The 12,347-nt window shown below is 45.9% G+C and overlaps 1 protein-coding gene across 1 annotated transcript in view; it reads left to right on the top strand.

Annotated features, from left to right (window-relative positions):
* LOC147731747 (sialate O-acetylesterase-like) overlaps positions 1 to 12,347 on the top strand; it is a 382,423-nt gene that overhangs the window by 263,911 nt on the left and 106,165 nt on the right. The window contains exons 7-8 of the mRNA XM_086956866.1: positions 4,351 to 4,484; positions 10,629 to 10,762. Of these exons, the coding sequence (XP_086812992.1) occupies positions 4,351 to 4,484; positions 10,629 to 10,762 (268 nt within the window). The remainder of the gene's footprint in view (positions 1 to 4,350; positions 4,485 to 10,628; positions 10,763 to 12,347) is intronic.

Genomic DNA, 12,347 nt, shown 5'->3' with positions numbered 1-12,347 from the left:
CCACTCCTTGGGCCTCCGACGACGGCCCTTCCTTACAAGGCCTCTTCGGGGCGGGTGGCAACCCGCCGGACGTCCCCGGGAGATCGGGGCTCGGAGGCACGTGCGCCGATGCCAGCTTCGCGCACTCTTCCACGATGCGGGCGGAGAGGCGATCCTCCATAGGGCCTACCACCTCCGTCACGCAGCGGTAAATGGAATTGTCTACCGCCTGGTAGAACTCGTCGTCCTGCAGGTAGGGGTAGGGTTCCTCTTCGTACTCCCCTTCCATCTTGAAGAACAGGGGTAAAACCGGGCACCCTGTAGGGCGGCAATCGAGATAAATCTCGGATATGGGCAGGCCAACTGGCTGCGATCACTTTTCTGTGCCAACTGGACTGGCAGGTAGGCTGCACCAATCCCCCAGCGCGTCGACCCTCCTCGCTGGGACCGGGTCTCCGCACCCCTCAAGCGCGCTAAGCCACACTTCTTATCGAAAGGTGCACAAAGTTCACCCGGAGGTGTTTCACGCGGTCGGAGCCGCAATACAGACCCCAACGGGGCGTCAGGAGTAGGGATGTCCAGACCCGGAGCACCAGGTGTCAGAGGGGTACGCGAGGGCTGGCTCCTGCGCAAGCAGACTCCACGGCGCGGCCCCTGCAACTGCGGAGGCGCGTCGGATGGTCGGCGAGACGACAGGGCGCCCCCTGGCGGCCTACTTACGCATCGCACACAAGTGGGAAAGAAAGATCGCGTAGGAACGATAGAGCGTTCCCGCGACCGGGGACTCTGTAAGGGAATAAACCATGCAATGAGTCCCCCCAACGATCGTACACACAATACAATCAAGTAAACATTGAAAGGAAAAAACATGAAAAGCACTTATCTGGCTGCGGGAGCAGCGAAGAAAGAGGAGGAAGAGGAAGAGAAGACCGGATTTATAGCGGTGATGGACAGTGTGGAAGGACTATGGACTGTCGTTATACAAAGAGACTCTCGGGAGTTGTTGTTTGATTTGTTGAACGTTCCATCTATGCTTTATGTCTGAAAGCATTTTTTGTTACTATTATATATCTTTTCCTAAGCTGCTGTGGAGTCTTTATGTTAATAAAGCGAAGGAAGATATAGCATAATCTGAAGCCTCCGGTCCTGACATAGAATCTGGCCCCCATGGCAACACCTTGTATTTGGCGGAACATTTGTTTCTTGAAAAGGAAAAAGTTATGTTCCAGACAGAAGACCAACATATCCATAAGCATCCTGTTATGTGATGTGAACTCTATCGGTCTCCTGACTAGAAAATAACTTACTGCCTTGATCCCATCTGGATTTTTTATGCACGTATATCAAGAGTAATAAGTTTATACCCCTCCTGCCAATCCACTTTTCCCATTTTTAACAAAAAATCCTGTGTCTCTTACGTAGGATTCTAAGTTCTGAACATGTTCCTGGAGGAAAAAGTCTATATATTTAGACATATTTTCATGGGGCCCATCACAGGCCGCAATAATTGGACGTCCAGGCGGTTTTTCTCTGTTCTTGTGGATTTTCGGTATAAAATAAATTACTGGCGTTTTAGGGAACTCCTTTTTCAAAAATGTAAACTCCTCTAAACTTAGGAGTCCCTTGCTCTTCCAAGCCAGTAATTTGCTGCATAGTTCGTCTTGCATTTGTTTATACCGGAGGGGGGTGCTATGGTGGTAGCATTGAACATCGCTAAGTTGCTTCTCTGCCTCGGCTAGGTAGTCACTCAGGGGCCACAGTACAATGTTCCCCCCCTTGTCCGAGTTTCTTATTACGATATTGTTCTGTTTTTTTAGTTTTTCCATTAATGCCCCATAGCTCCTTTCTTGACTAGTTAGTCTCCTCTTGGTCGCTTGTGTTTTAATGTTTAGTTTTTTTATTTGAGACACTATAACATCATTAAACACATCAATGGCGTCTTTTGCCATTATAGGCACAAACTTTGATTTCCTTTTAAACGGGGTTTCAGGTTTTTTGTTTCCAATACTGTTCGTGTCTTGAGTACTTAAGTACGGAAACCCCTGCTGACTTCCCTGCATCTCCTGAGAGGGAATACCATCTTCGGTGCTCGACGGCAAGTTAACAATTGATTGCAAATATGTTAACAGTTCATAATTACCTGCGGCTAAATTTGGCATAACAGTCATACTGGCAGATGTCGCGCCTGGTTTGATTTTGGTATTCAACTGTTTATGATATTTGCGCAGTTTTAATTTTCTTATATATTGATACACGTCGGCCCTGGTCCTGGTATACTGAAAGTTCGACTCCGGGCAGTAAGATAAGCCTAATGACAGTAATTGAGTCTCAGCTGCTGATAGGTCTATTTGGGCTTTATTTATATTTATATATCCACTCATTCTTCAATGCAAAGTAGTGTATTTATAATACATATTTAAATATCAAAGCAAACCACATTCACTGGATGATGTCATCAGTGATGTCATCAGTGTTGTCATTTGAGATGTCATCAGTGATGTCACTGACCATGTCATGAATGATGTAATATGTGACATAATCAGCAGTGGATTGCGGGTGCGCGAGTTATAGTGAGTACAACTCACTATAACAGGGGAATTTCAATGGTTTTGTATGAGTAAAATGTCCAGCTAACTATAACTGGTGTGAAACCTATGGTTTTTTCAGTGAATTTCAAAGGTTTTTTAACCCCTTCACTGCGGCGGCTAGTCCGCCGCAGTGCTAAGGGGGCGGGGGGGCCGCGCGGCGCGCCCATGCTGGTGACGGAACCGCTCCGTCACCAGCCGCGGTTGCGCTGTGCTCATGACGGAGCGGTTCCGTCACGGCCCCGCCCGCTCAATGGAACGCTCAGCGCAGGCGCGGAATCCGCGCCGCGCAGGCGTGCCGAGCAGGCCGTGACGGAACCGCTCCGTCATCAGCACAGCCCGACCGCGGCTGATGACGGAGTGGTTCCGTCACCAGCAGAGGAGGGGTTAAATGCTAATTCCTAACTATAACGTGTGTGAAACCTATGGTTTTTTCAGTGAATATATATATATTTGTATGGTCTCAAAAAAGAACGAATTGCCACAGTAGTCTCTTGTACTGAAAAAATGGTCTAAAAAAAGAACGAATTGCCACAGTAGTCCCTTGTACTGTTTTGTTTGAGGATGTGCTCCATGTGAAAGAGCAAAAGCAGTCATTCACAGGAAGTTATCCAGTGACTGGAGGACTGACTTACTGACCCGTGCTTTAGTCAGCAGATATACAATGTGAATGACACAGCTATAGACCAATGGATGCAAAGGGCTGTCTCAAAGCTCCTATAAGTAAGTGTATTATTTATATAACATTATTACAATCAAAAAGACTTGGGTAACACCAGACCTAAAAAAAAGCAGAAACAACATCAAGCTATGACAGGTTGCTTGCTCTTGTATTGCTTGTAGGAGAGACAATCACTCAAGCTGTATAATTACTCTAATCGAGACATGCGAGCTACTATCTTCTCTAACATGAACTATAACATGCACATATTTTGCAGGTGAATGGAGGGAGGCAAGCGTAAAAGAGAAAATGGCGCTCTGCATTAAGCTATAACACTTGCTTATTCGTTCGGTCTGCATGGCTGCTTAGTAGAACCTAAAAGATTTAAGTGCCATTGTGAACTGACCACACAGCTGGACCGAGGCCGAACAAGCTTGCATCGGCTCCCCACACACTCCTAGAAAGGACCTCTTGTGAACAGACAAACTAAAGTTTGCAAGAAGTCGTCTGAAACTGATTGTCTTTCTAACTACTCTTAATTCTTTGCTGCGACTTTTACTGAAAGAACTGCAGATTTTTCAAAGAGATGATTCATCATTTGAATGCTTTGCCTTGCCAGAGAACTGCCCCCCTCTTCTCCAAAACCCAGGCAATTTAGTATATTCGACGACCTGCGCTGTTTCTAACTGTTGATCCTCGAAAAGAACTTCAGCTCAGAGAGATACATTGATGTGCTGTGCTTCATATAACTTGTGCCTAATGGGACAAACATCCTTTCAACATATCACCCAGCTATACAGAAATATACCTTAAACACCGAAGGGAAGATTCGAGTTATAGATGTTGCAATTCTGATTTTTCATATGTATAAGTACAGTCATAATGTTTTAACGAAAATATATACACCAAAGCAAAATGTTATGCGTCTTGTATATAAATGTGTATTTAATATATTTCTTAAGTAATCTGCACCACTTGTATTCTTAAGATGTTCTGATAGTAAGATGTTAAGGTAGTAAACATGAATGAACATTTAGGATAGATGGATTTTCAAAGGCTCTGATGCGTATCCTTTTGGATAAGATACATAACGCCATAATGATGTTCATATATTTACCTTTTAAGGAAAAAGAGACATTCAAGTGACTATGACTACTACGACTACAACTACTATGGGCCTCACATTTATTCTATTCTCTGGAATGCAATGATTCACCCACTCCTAAACATGACGATGAAAGGAGCCATTTGGTATCAAGGTACGAAACTGTTTATTTTACTTATCTTTATCTTTGTTTATAACATTCTCATGCACCAGAGGTTGCTGGGAGGACCAGTAGCATTAAGGAAGAAGGGGGAGGAAGGAAGGCTGTTGGCTTAGCCGTCCACAAGACAACACTTGTAGAAAGAGGAGTGGTGTTCACTTGCTTTCGAAAAGATCTGATGTTTGGGCAGATGCTGGAAAAGAGTTTAATAGCTGATTTGTAAAATTGACCGACTTTATTTTAGAATTTTGTAGAAATAGAGATGTATGCGTTGGTGCTCAGTGTTGGAGCCATTGAAATTCCCTACTTACATTCTGGTGGAGCCTAGATAGCGCCCATTGATGTCTGGCAAATCCAGAAAAACATGCCTAAATACAGCCATGAATGAGAAGGCCCGGTATGCGTGTATAGGAATTCAATTCCTACTGTTAAGCAAAGATGGATTTTGTAAGAGGGTGTGATACCCAGGTGGCTCTGTTAGAGGATCTGAAACTGTACAGTGATTTTCCTGCCCCCTACAGTAATGGGCACGAAATTTGCAGATGTTTACACCGAAGCTACATGTTAGCTCCCACTTTGTTTTCATTGTACATTAATGATGTATTTTGTTACCTAAATGAATGTGATGATGATTTCCTTAAACTTGATGGTTCAAAAGTCCTAGGGCTTCAATTCGTTGATGACTCTCCAATATCAAGAGCACCAGTGGGTTTGAAAAATGTACGTAATGAGTTTCTGAACGTCTGTAATTTGTGAGGCGTGGAAATAAATACATCTAAAACCAAATATATGGTATTCAGCCCTCACAAGTCCTATAGAGACGAATTGAAGATGGTGGACACAGTTTTAGGGAAAAAAAGACACTTTGATTATTTGGGATTAAATTATCTAACACTCTATCATGGAGCCCCGTATACAGAAGAGCGGACTAGTAGTGCATATTAGAACTGTAGTGGTATTAAAAATTGCACAAATCAGCATTACCTAGATCAGTGTCTCTGCCTCTTCAACTTTATAGATGACTAGCGGCCCGTCCTGACGTTGTCCGGGGATGACAGACATGTGTGCAATTAGAATGCGGCCCAGCGATATGTGGCTCTTGCCGTCCTGTCTGCAACCAGAATGCGCCCCAGCGATATGTGCAGGCGCCGACGCGTGTGTACCTGCTCTGAAGTTCTGGCCTCACAGTCTGCCACAGCGATATGTGCCTCTTGCCGTCCTGCCGTGCACATCGTGCCCGAGCTCTGCATCCACAACACGGCGTGATGCACTGAGACGCCACACGCCGCGTCTACATCACCCGACGGCGTACTCAGCCGCTGCGATAGAACGCTGTTCACACGCTCCAAACATCACCCGACGGCGTACTCAGCTGCCGCGATAGAACGCTATTCACACGCTCCAAATGTACGCACACGCCCACCTCAGAGCCTGCAGAGCTTGGCAGATTTTATAGTCAGGGTAGTCAGGACTTCCCCCATACTTTCTAAAAACTGTGTCGGTTGTCCTGGGGGGCGATATATAAGTGCCCCTGTAAAGGTGAAAGAATCATGAACCTGAATACTAAATCCAAGGCTTTCTGCTCCTTTGATGTCTGATCATTCTATTTTACTGCATTTTAGGGAATCTCGATAGATAATTGCCAGCCCCCCCCCCTCGCTGAAGCGATCTATCCAGCCTCTGAATGAGGAAGCCTGGAGGCAAAGCATGTACTATATCGGGATTAGACCAGTCTCTAAGCCATGTTTCCGTGACTAACAGACAGTCTAAGTCATTTTCTAAGATGAGATCATGTATATGTAGTGCGTTCTTGCACATAGAGCGTGCGTTAATAAGGCCCCCGATTAAAGTTCTATGTGTTCCTTTCTCTATCACTCTTTGGTATGGTTCTAGTAGGTGCTTGCATCCCCGGCAGCTTATAGGGCCTGCCCAAGTATCAACATTAAGAGCCTGATGACAGTACTTAGAATGTTTGTTGAATGATAATATATATTCTCTAGACAGCTGGTAATTAGTAGTTACCTGGGCAGTAAGTCTGGCCCCTGGCCCGTCCTTAGCGCGGACGAGCGCAGACGGGCTGGACTTTGGCTTGACTTCGGCGCGACAACGGCGCGACAACGGCGCGCCCGCTGCTCGCGTCCGCTGCTCGATAGCATGGCCTTCTTCTTTTATTCTGCCGTCTGCAGCGCTAGAGCGCTGGGACCTGTAGTTCTCCTAATATGGCCGCCAAGAAAATATCGGGCGTCTCAGACAACTTCACCTAATCGGAAGCGTCTATCGGGAAGTTCTATGTAGGTTACTGCTAAAGTGGCATCAATTAAAACTACAATTCCAGTTCTGGTTGCGGCGCAAAGAAAGGAAAGGTAAATGAAAGATCAAACAATTTTAAAAGCTACTACACATGAAACTATCTCCCGGCTTTCCGCCTCAGGAGAGCAGAAGGAGTCTCGCGAGCTAACGCGCTCCCTTCTTTTATTCTGCCGTCTGCAGCGCTAGAGCGCTGGGACCTGTAGTTACCCTAATATGGCCGCCAAGAAAATATTGGGCGTCTCAGACAACTGCACCTAATCGGCAGCGCCTGTCAGGAAGTTCTATGTAGGTTACTGCTAAAGTGTCATCAATTAAAACTACAATTCCAGTTCTGGTTGCGGCGCAAAGAAAGGAAAGGTAAATGAAAGATCAAACAATTTTAAAAGCTACTACACATGAAACTATCTCCCAGCTTTTCGCCTCAAGAGAGCAGAAGGAGTCTCGCGAGCTAACGCGCTCCCTTCTTTTATTCTGCCGTCTGCAGCGCTATAGCGCTGGGACATGTAGTTCCCCTAATATGCCGCCAAGAAAATATCGGGCGTCTCAGACAACTGCACCTAATCGTGCTGCTCCCAGCTATAAACAAACACCATAATTATATAATTATCTAAGCAACATATAGCATTGCAGTGGCATGTGTTCGAACTAAAGGTCAAGCTCTATCATAACACAACAGTTAGGCTTGTTAAAGAGCTCTAGCCACTGCAACTTGACTGACAAATGATTAGAGCTCTTGGACGGTACAACATTTTCCTGTGGAAGCACACTACTCCTGCCCAATCGAAACACGTAGTCCTGTCCAACAACATATGGATAGAGCCACAACCCCTCTCTATAGTACTCCTGAAATCTCTTTTCCAGTTTGATCACATAGACCTGGCAAACATTTGTGCTGTCAAGTCAGACCTAACCACCATTAACGAAGTGAGGATAACCCACCCTCTAAGTTGCAGCAGTGATCTAAAAGAGGTCCGGGAGATCCACTGATGTAGAATTCAATCTTTCAGTAGTGCCCATCTTCTCTAGGCACTTTGTGCTTCTGTGATCACTGAAGTGTGGTCACGGTTCTTCAGGTGCGACACAGTCATAGGCACTTTAGCTCATTATAGGGGTGACAAGACCATTGGAGGATGATCTCCGTGAATGCCGAGCCATCACAGGTCCTTCAGCTTCTGAGCATGTCCTTGGGTCACAAGTCCCTCCGTCGGGCAGCACAGATCCTTGCCTGGACGGACTGCACTCCAACTGGCTGCTGTAGCGTCTAGCAGTCCTATTTTTTCAAAACCGCATCTTCATGCATGGGTACTTCCTCAAATGTCGCTCAGCTCCTTTCTACAAGGCAGGCCTCGGGCAGCACTTTTCTTGGCAAGTTGCAGAACATTTCTGATCCCGTACCTGGTGAAGGGAGGTTGGCAGCCTCCAGCCCCAAACCTGCAGATTTTTGGTATCCACTGCTATGAGAGCCCTGGTTTCAGTTAATGAAATATTAGCACTCTGGCTAATAGTTTCTCTCATACTTAGACTATGGCTGCAGGCTGAGTTAGCCTATTCCACATGTCTGCCTCTGGGATGGTTACAGAGAGTGTTTGCTTTACTCATAGTTCTACCAGACTGGTCTCTGTCTTGCCGTGTCAGCAGAAAGAAAGGGTGGAGTGGGAGTCTCCTTTTAGGAAAGACCCAAAATAAAGGCAGAAAGAGGTAGAGGTTTCTCCGTTTAACCACCACTTAACCTAGTGTGGCTGTTACTTCTGGGAAAGAATGAAGCGTGTGGAGAGCAACTGTTTTCCCTACACCACAAAAGGGGACACTGTCACCTACCCTCAGCACTCTCATGGCTTGCACATGTCGAAGGACCTCCGAGGTACTGGGGAGAATCCCTACAGTTCACATTGCTGCCTGGGGCTCTTTCCAGCCATCCATCTTAGGTTCCACTCTGGTACAGGTAATCACACTATATTCCTCTGTGGCCAGAGCCACACTCCATTTACAGCTTTCTACACACGTGGGTGACACAAACAAGACCATTTCCATGTGAATGAAGCTAAAGATGCAAGTCAGTGTCCCACTCTGAAAAATGTTCTGTTACCACCGCCCATGCCAGCAAAATAGCCCCATTTCCTCGTCTTGTTAGCCAAAGAGTACTAACTCTGACTCCATTTCTCCTTTGCATTCATTTATGTTTCTCTTCGTTGCTCCTGAAATGACTGTTTAGATCAGTTCTAATGGCTGCTGCATCAACTGCATGCTGTGGACTGCTCCTCTGTTGCTTCTGTTTGACTTTCTTTCTAGGGCATTTATGAGAGCCGACTCTATCTAGTGCATCCCCTAGACCACTCCACTGTTGTTCTCAGGGTGGACCCATGCGCTCCAGTGCTTGCCGTCTGTAACCAGTGCGTGCTGTGGTCCACCCCTGGGTTGACCCAATAGGCCTTTTATTAAGCCTGCTTGCATCCCATCAATGCCAATGGGCTACACTCCTTTTGTTTCAGGACCCTATAAGCTGTACTCTGGCTGCCTGCAACCAGTGACCTCCCATTGGCCACTGCTTCTCTCTGCTGGTGAACTCGAGATCATTAACCATGGCTGGCTGTATTCAGTGCATCAGTCACAACTCACTCTGTACAATTATATAGACCTTCTTCTCTGACTGCCTGTATTCAGTCCACGCCACAGACTACTCATAAGTTGCACATGAGCGGATTGTGTAGCTACCTGCTCAAGTCATTGAGCAGTCAGTTACTGTGAAGGGCACGTGTTCTATCGGTCTTTCCATTTCCTTTAATATATGCCTAAGAGATATAACGTAGGACAAGATAGGACCACTCTAGTGACATGCAGGAAACCTAACCGAATCCACATGGGGCACACTGCAGTTCAAAATAAAATAACAAATTCTTTACAAAGGGTCCTAGGGATTCATATTTAAAGACCAGGCAGTATTCTATTCACCACACTAAAATCTGAAAAAACACACAAAATAAAGGAATCCCATCAGCCCACCGTAGTGGCTAAGCTTGGTTCAAAACCCAGTGATGGGTAGAGCCAAAACTTTGTTTCTTTAAGAGTGGTGCAAATCATCAGCACCACTCTTAAAGAAACAAAGTTTTGGCTCTACCGATCACTGGGTTTTGAACCAAGTTTAGTTTTTACATCTAGCACTTTCGGTTGCATTAGCTTTGCAACCAAGAGACAATCCCAGATGATGAGAATGGCCACTACGGTGGGCTGATGGGATTCCTTTATTTTGTGAATAGGTATTTTCTTTGACCCAGACACATTGGCCTCTTTGTCGGTCCTTGTCTCGCTGTTCCTAGACCGGTAGTTTCTTTGTGTGTTTTTTGCACACTGCAGTTGAACACGTTTTGCACCAAGCATCCCGCGGTAGAGATGTTTGGTATTCATGTGCGAATGCTTTTCGGTGTCTCAGCAGCGGCATGAAGCACTATATAAATGCAGTAAAATGTTGATAAACCTTTATGCTAAATAGTACCCGTATTGACTCTGACCTTGAATTATTTTATCATGTATTCGTTGTATTGTTGATTGGATCCTGGAATGCTTCCTGTATGCTTTTGATGTATGTAACACGTCTTGCTTCTGTTTAGTTATTAACTAAGATGATAATCAACACATCCCTAAAAAAAGCGCAAAGAAGCAGTTTTATTTCACATACTGTAATTGTATTTATACTGCACTTACTACCCCTTACGAGGTATGATAATGCTGTACAAAAAACGTCAAATGAATTTAGGTTCTCCTTTGGAATATCAAGTTATCACACTCTAAATATTCTTTTTAAATCTTTGTTTATCTTGGTATTTCTTGTAGGCGAACAAAATACAGAATTAAACACGGATTTGTATAACTGTACTTTCCCTGCTATGATTGAAGATTGGCGAGCAGCTTTTCATGAAGGCTCTGAGGGACAGACAGACAAAAACTTTCCTTTTGGATTTGTTCAGGTAATCCGCAGAACATATTCATGTATGCTAATAAAATTGTAAAAATGAACATGATTTTTTTATTTTCGTTTTTTAGGGCTCAGATTACTGTTCCCAGGGATGCTGTGGTGCAAGGGATCTGGAAATCAACATGTTCATGTATACTAATTAATTTGTAAAAATGAACATGATTTTTTATTTTAGTTTTTTTAAGGCTCAGATTACTGTTCTCAGGGATGCTGTGGTGCAAGGGAGTAGCCAGAAAATACCCTCTCCCCACTTCGATCTGTACCTCGGGTGTCATCAGGTAGTGAAACGAGTAAACTCTGCCCACCGTAGAAGAGGGCCCTTTATCTCTCCTCTCTTTCGGCCTTCTTTCAATCCATTTAGCCTTCTTTCAATCCTTTTAGCCATTGATCTATCATCCATCTTTTCATGCATCAGTCCATCCTTTCACCATTCCATCCTTCTTTTACCATTCTATCCATCTGCCCTGTCGTTATTAATCTTCCATCCACCCTTCACTCACACCTCCAGACGTTGTCATACATTCTTTTAATTCCACCTATCATTTCAGCAACCTTTGACCCTGTCTCCAGGTAGGTCGCCCCCCTCAGCCGCCACACGGTCCCCCCTGTGCCCCTGTCCCGCTGTGTCCTCGCCTGGTTGCCTATGAATGTTGCCGTCCTTTTTTAGGTCGAGGTATATCCGGTTTTGCCGAAGGCAAAACCGGATGTAAAGAGATCTTATGCTGTGTAGTAGGGCAGTTTAGACCCGCCTCTCAGCTCCGTTCGCTTTCATTGGCTGGCTTCCTAAACAGAGGCCAGCCATTGGAAGAGAAGCGAGTCATTCCAAACAAGCCCCGTCTTTTTCGGATTTGGGGGCGTCATTTTTGCTGTTCTTTAGCTCGTGACGTTGTCCGTCACTCAGGACAGCAAAACACGCCCCCAAATCCGAAAATGGCCGTGCGTTTCTCCAAGGCATTTTCTCCTTGCCTCGGAGAAACGTGGTGGTGTTTTTGGAGCTGCTCGCCTCCCTAGAAGCTGCTCGGCTTCGCTCCTCTCCTCCCTTCCCTCTGCCCTCCTCGTCGCGCTCTCGCCTCCCTCCCCCCCACCCCCCCCACCCCCGCAGCTCTCCTCCGTCGTGCTAAAAATCACATCGGACCGCTTTTGGTCCACTTCTTCACTCCTCCCTAGGAGCTGCTCGGCTCCGCTCGCCTCCTCCCTTCCCTCTGCCCTCCTCCGTCGCGCTCTCGCTTCCCCCTCCCCCTCCCTCTGCTGCAGCTCTAAGCATTTCCCACGGGTCTTTTGCACAAAGCAGCGATGCTGATCGGACATCTTCTCCTCTTCCCCGTTTCATACTTCCATTACCCCTATCATGTTTCTTCCTGCCCATGCTTCCATCCGTTTCCATTCTTTAGTGGGCGTGGCTTGTATAGGGCCTCTTTCTTTTGCTCGTTGTGCTTTTTCCAACAGGCTTCTGAAGTTGGTATTTTATCTATAACGGACTCCGCACGGCCCTTACGGCTGCAAGTTGGGGGAGGCGGAAACACGTCACGGTACTATGCCGGTGCGCGTCCGCAGGAAGCAGTGGAGCCGGAGTTTGT

Source organism: Lissotriton vulgaris, chromosome 2_1 (assembly GCF_964263255.1).
Source record: "Lissotriton vulgaris chromosome 2_1, aLisVul1.2, whole genome shotgun sequence".
In the NCBI taxonomy this organism is placed as follows: domain Eukaryota; kingdom Metazoa; phylum Chordata; class Amphibia; order Caudata; family Salamandridae; genus Lissotriton; species Lissotriton vulgaris.
This window is presented reverse-complemented; position numbering and strand designations above follow the sequence as displayed.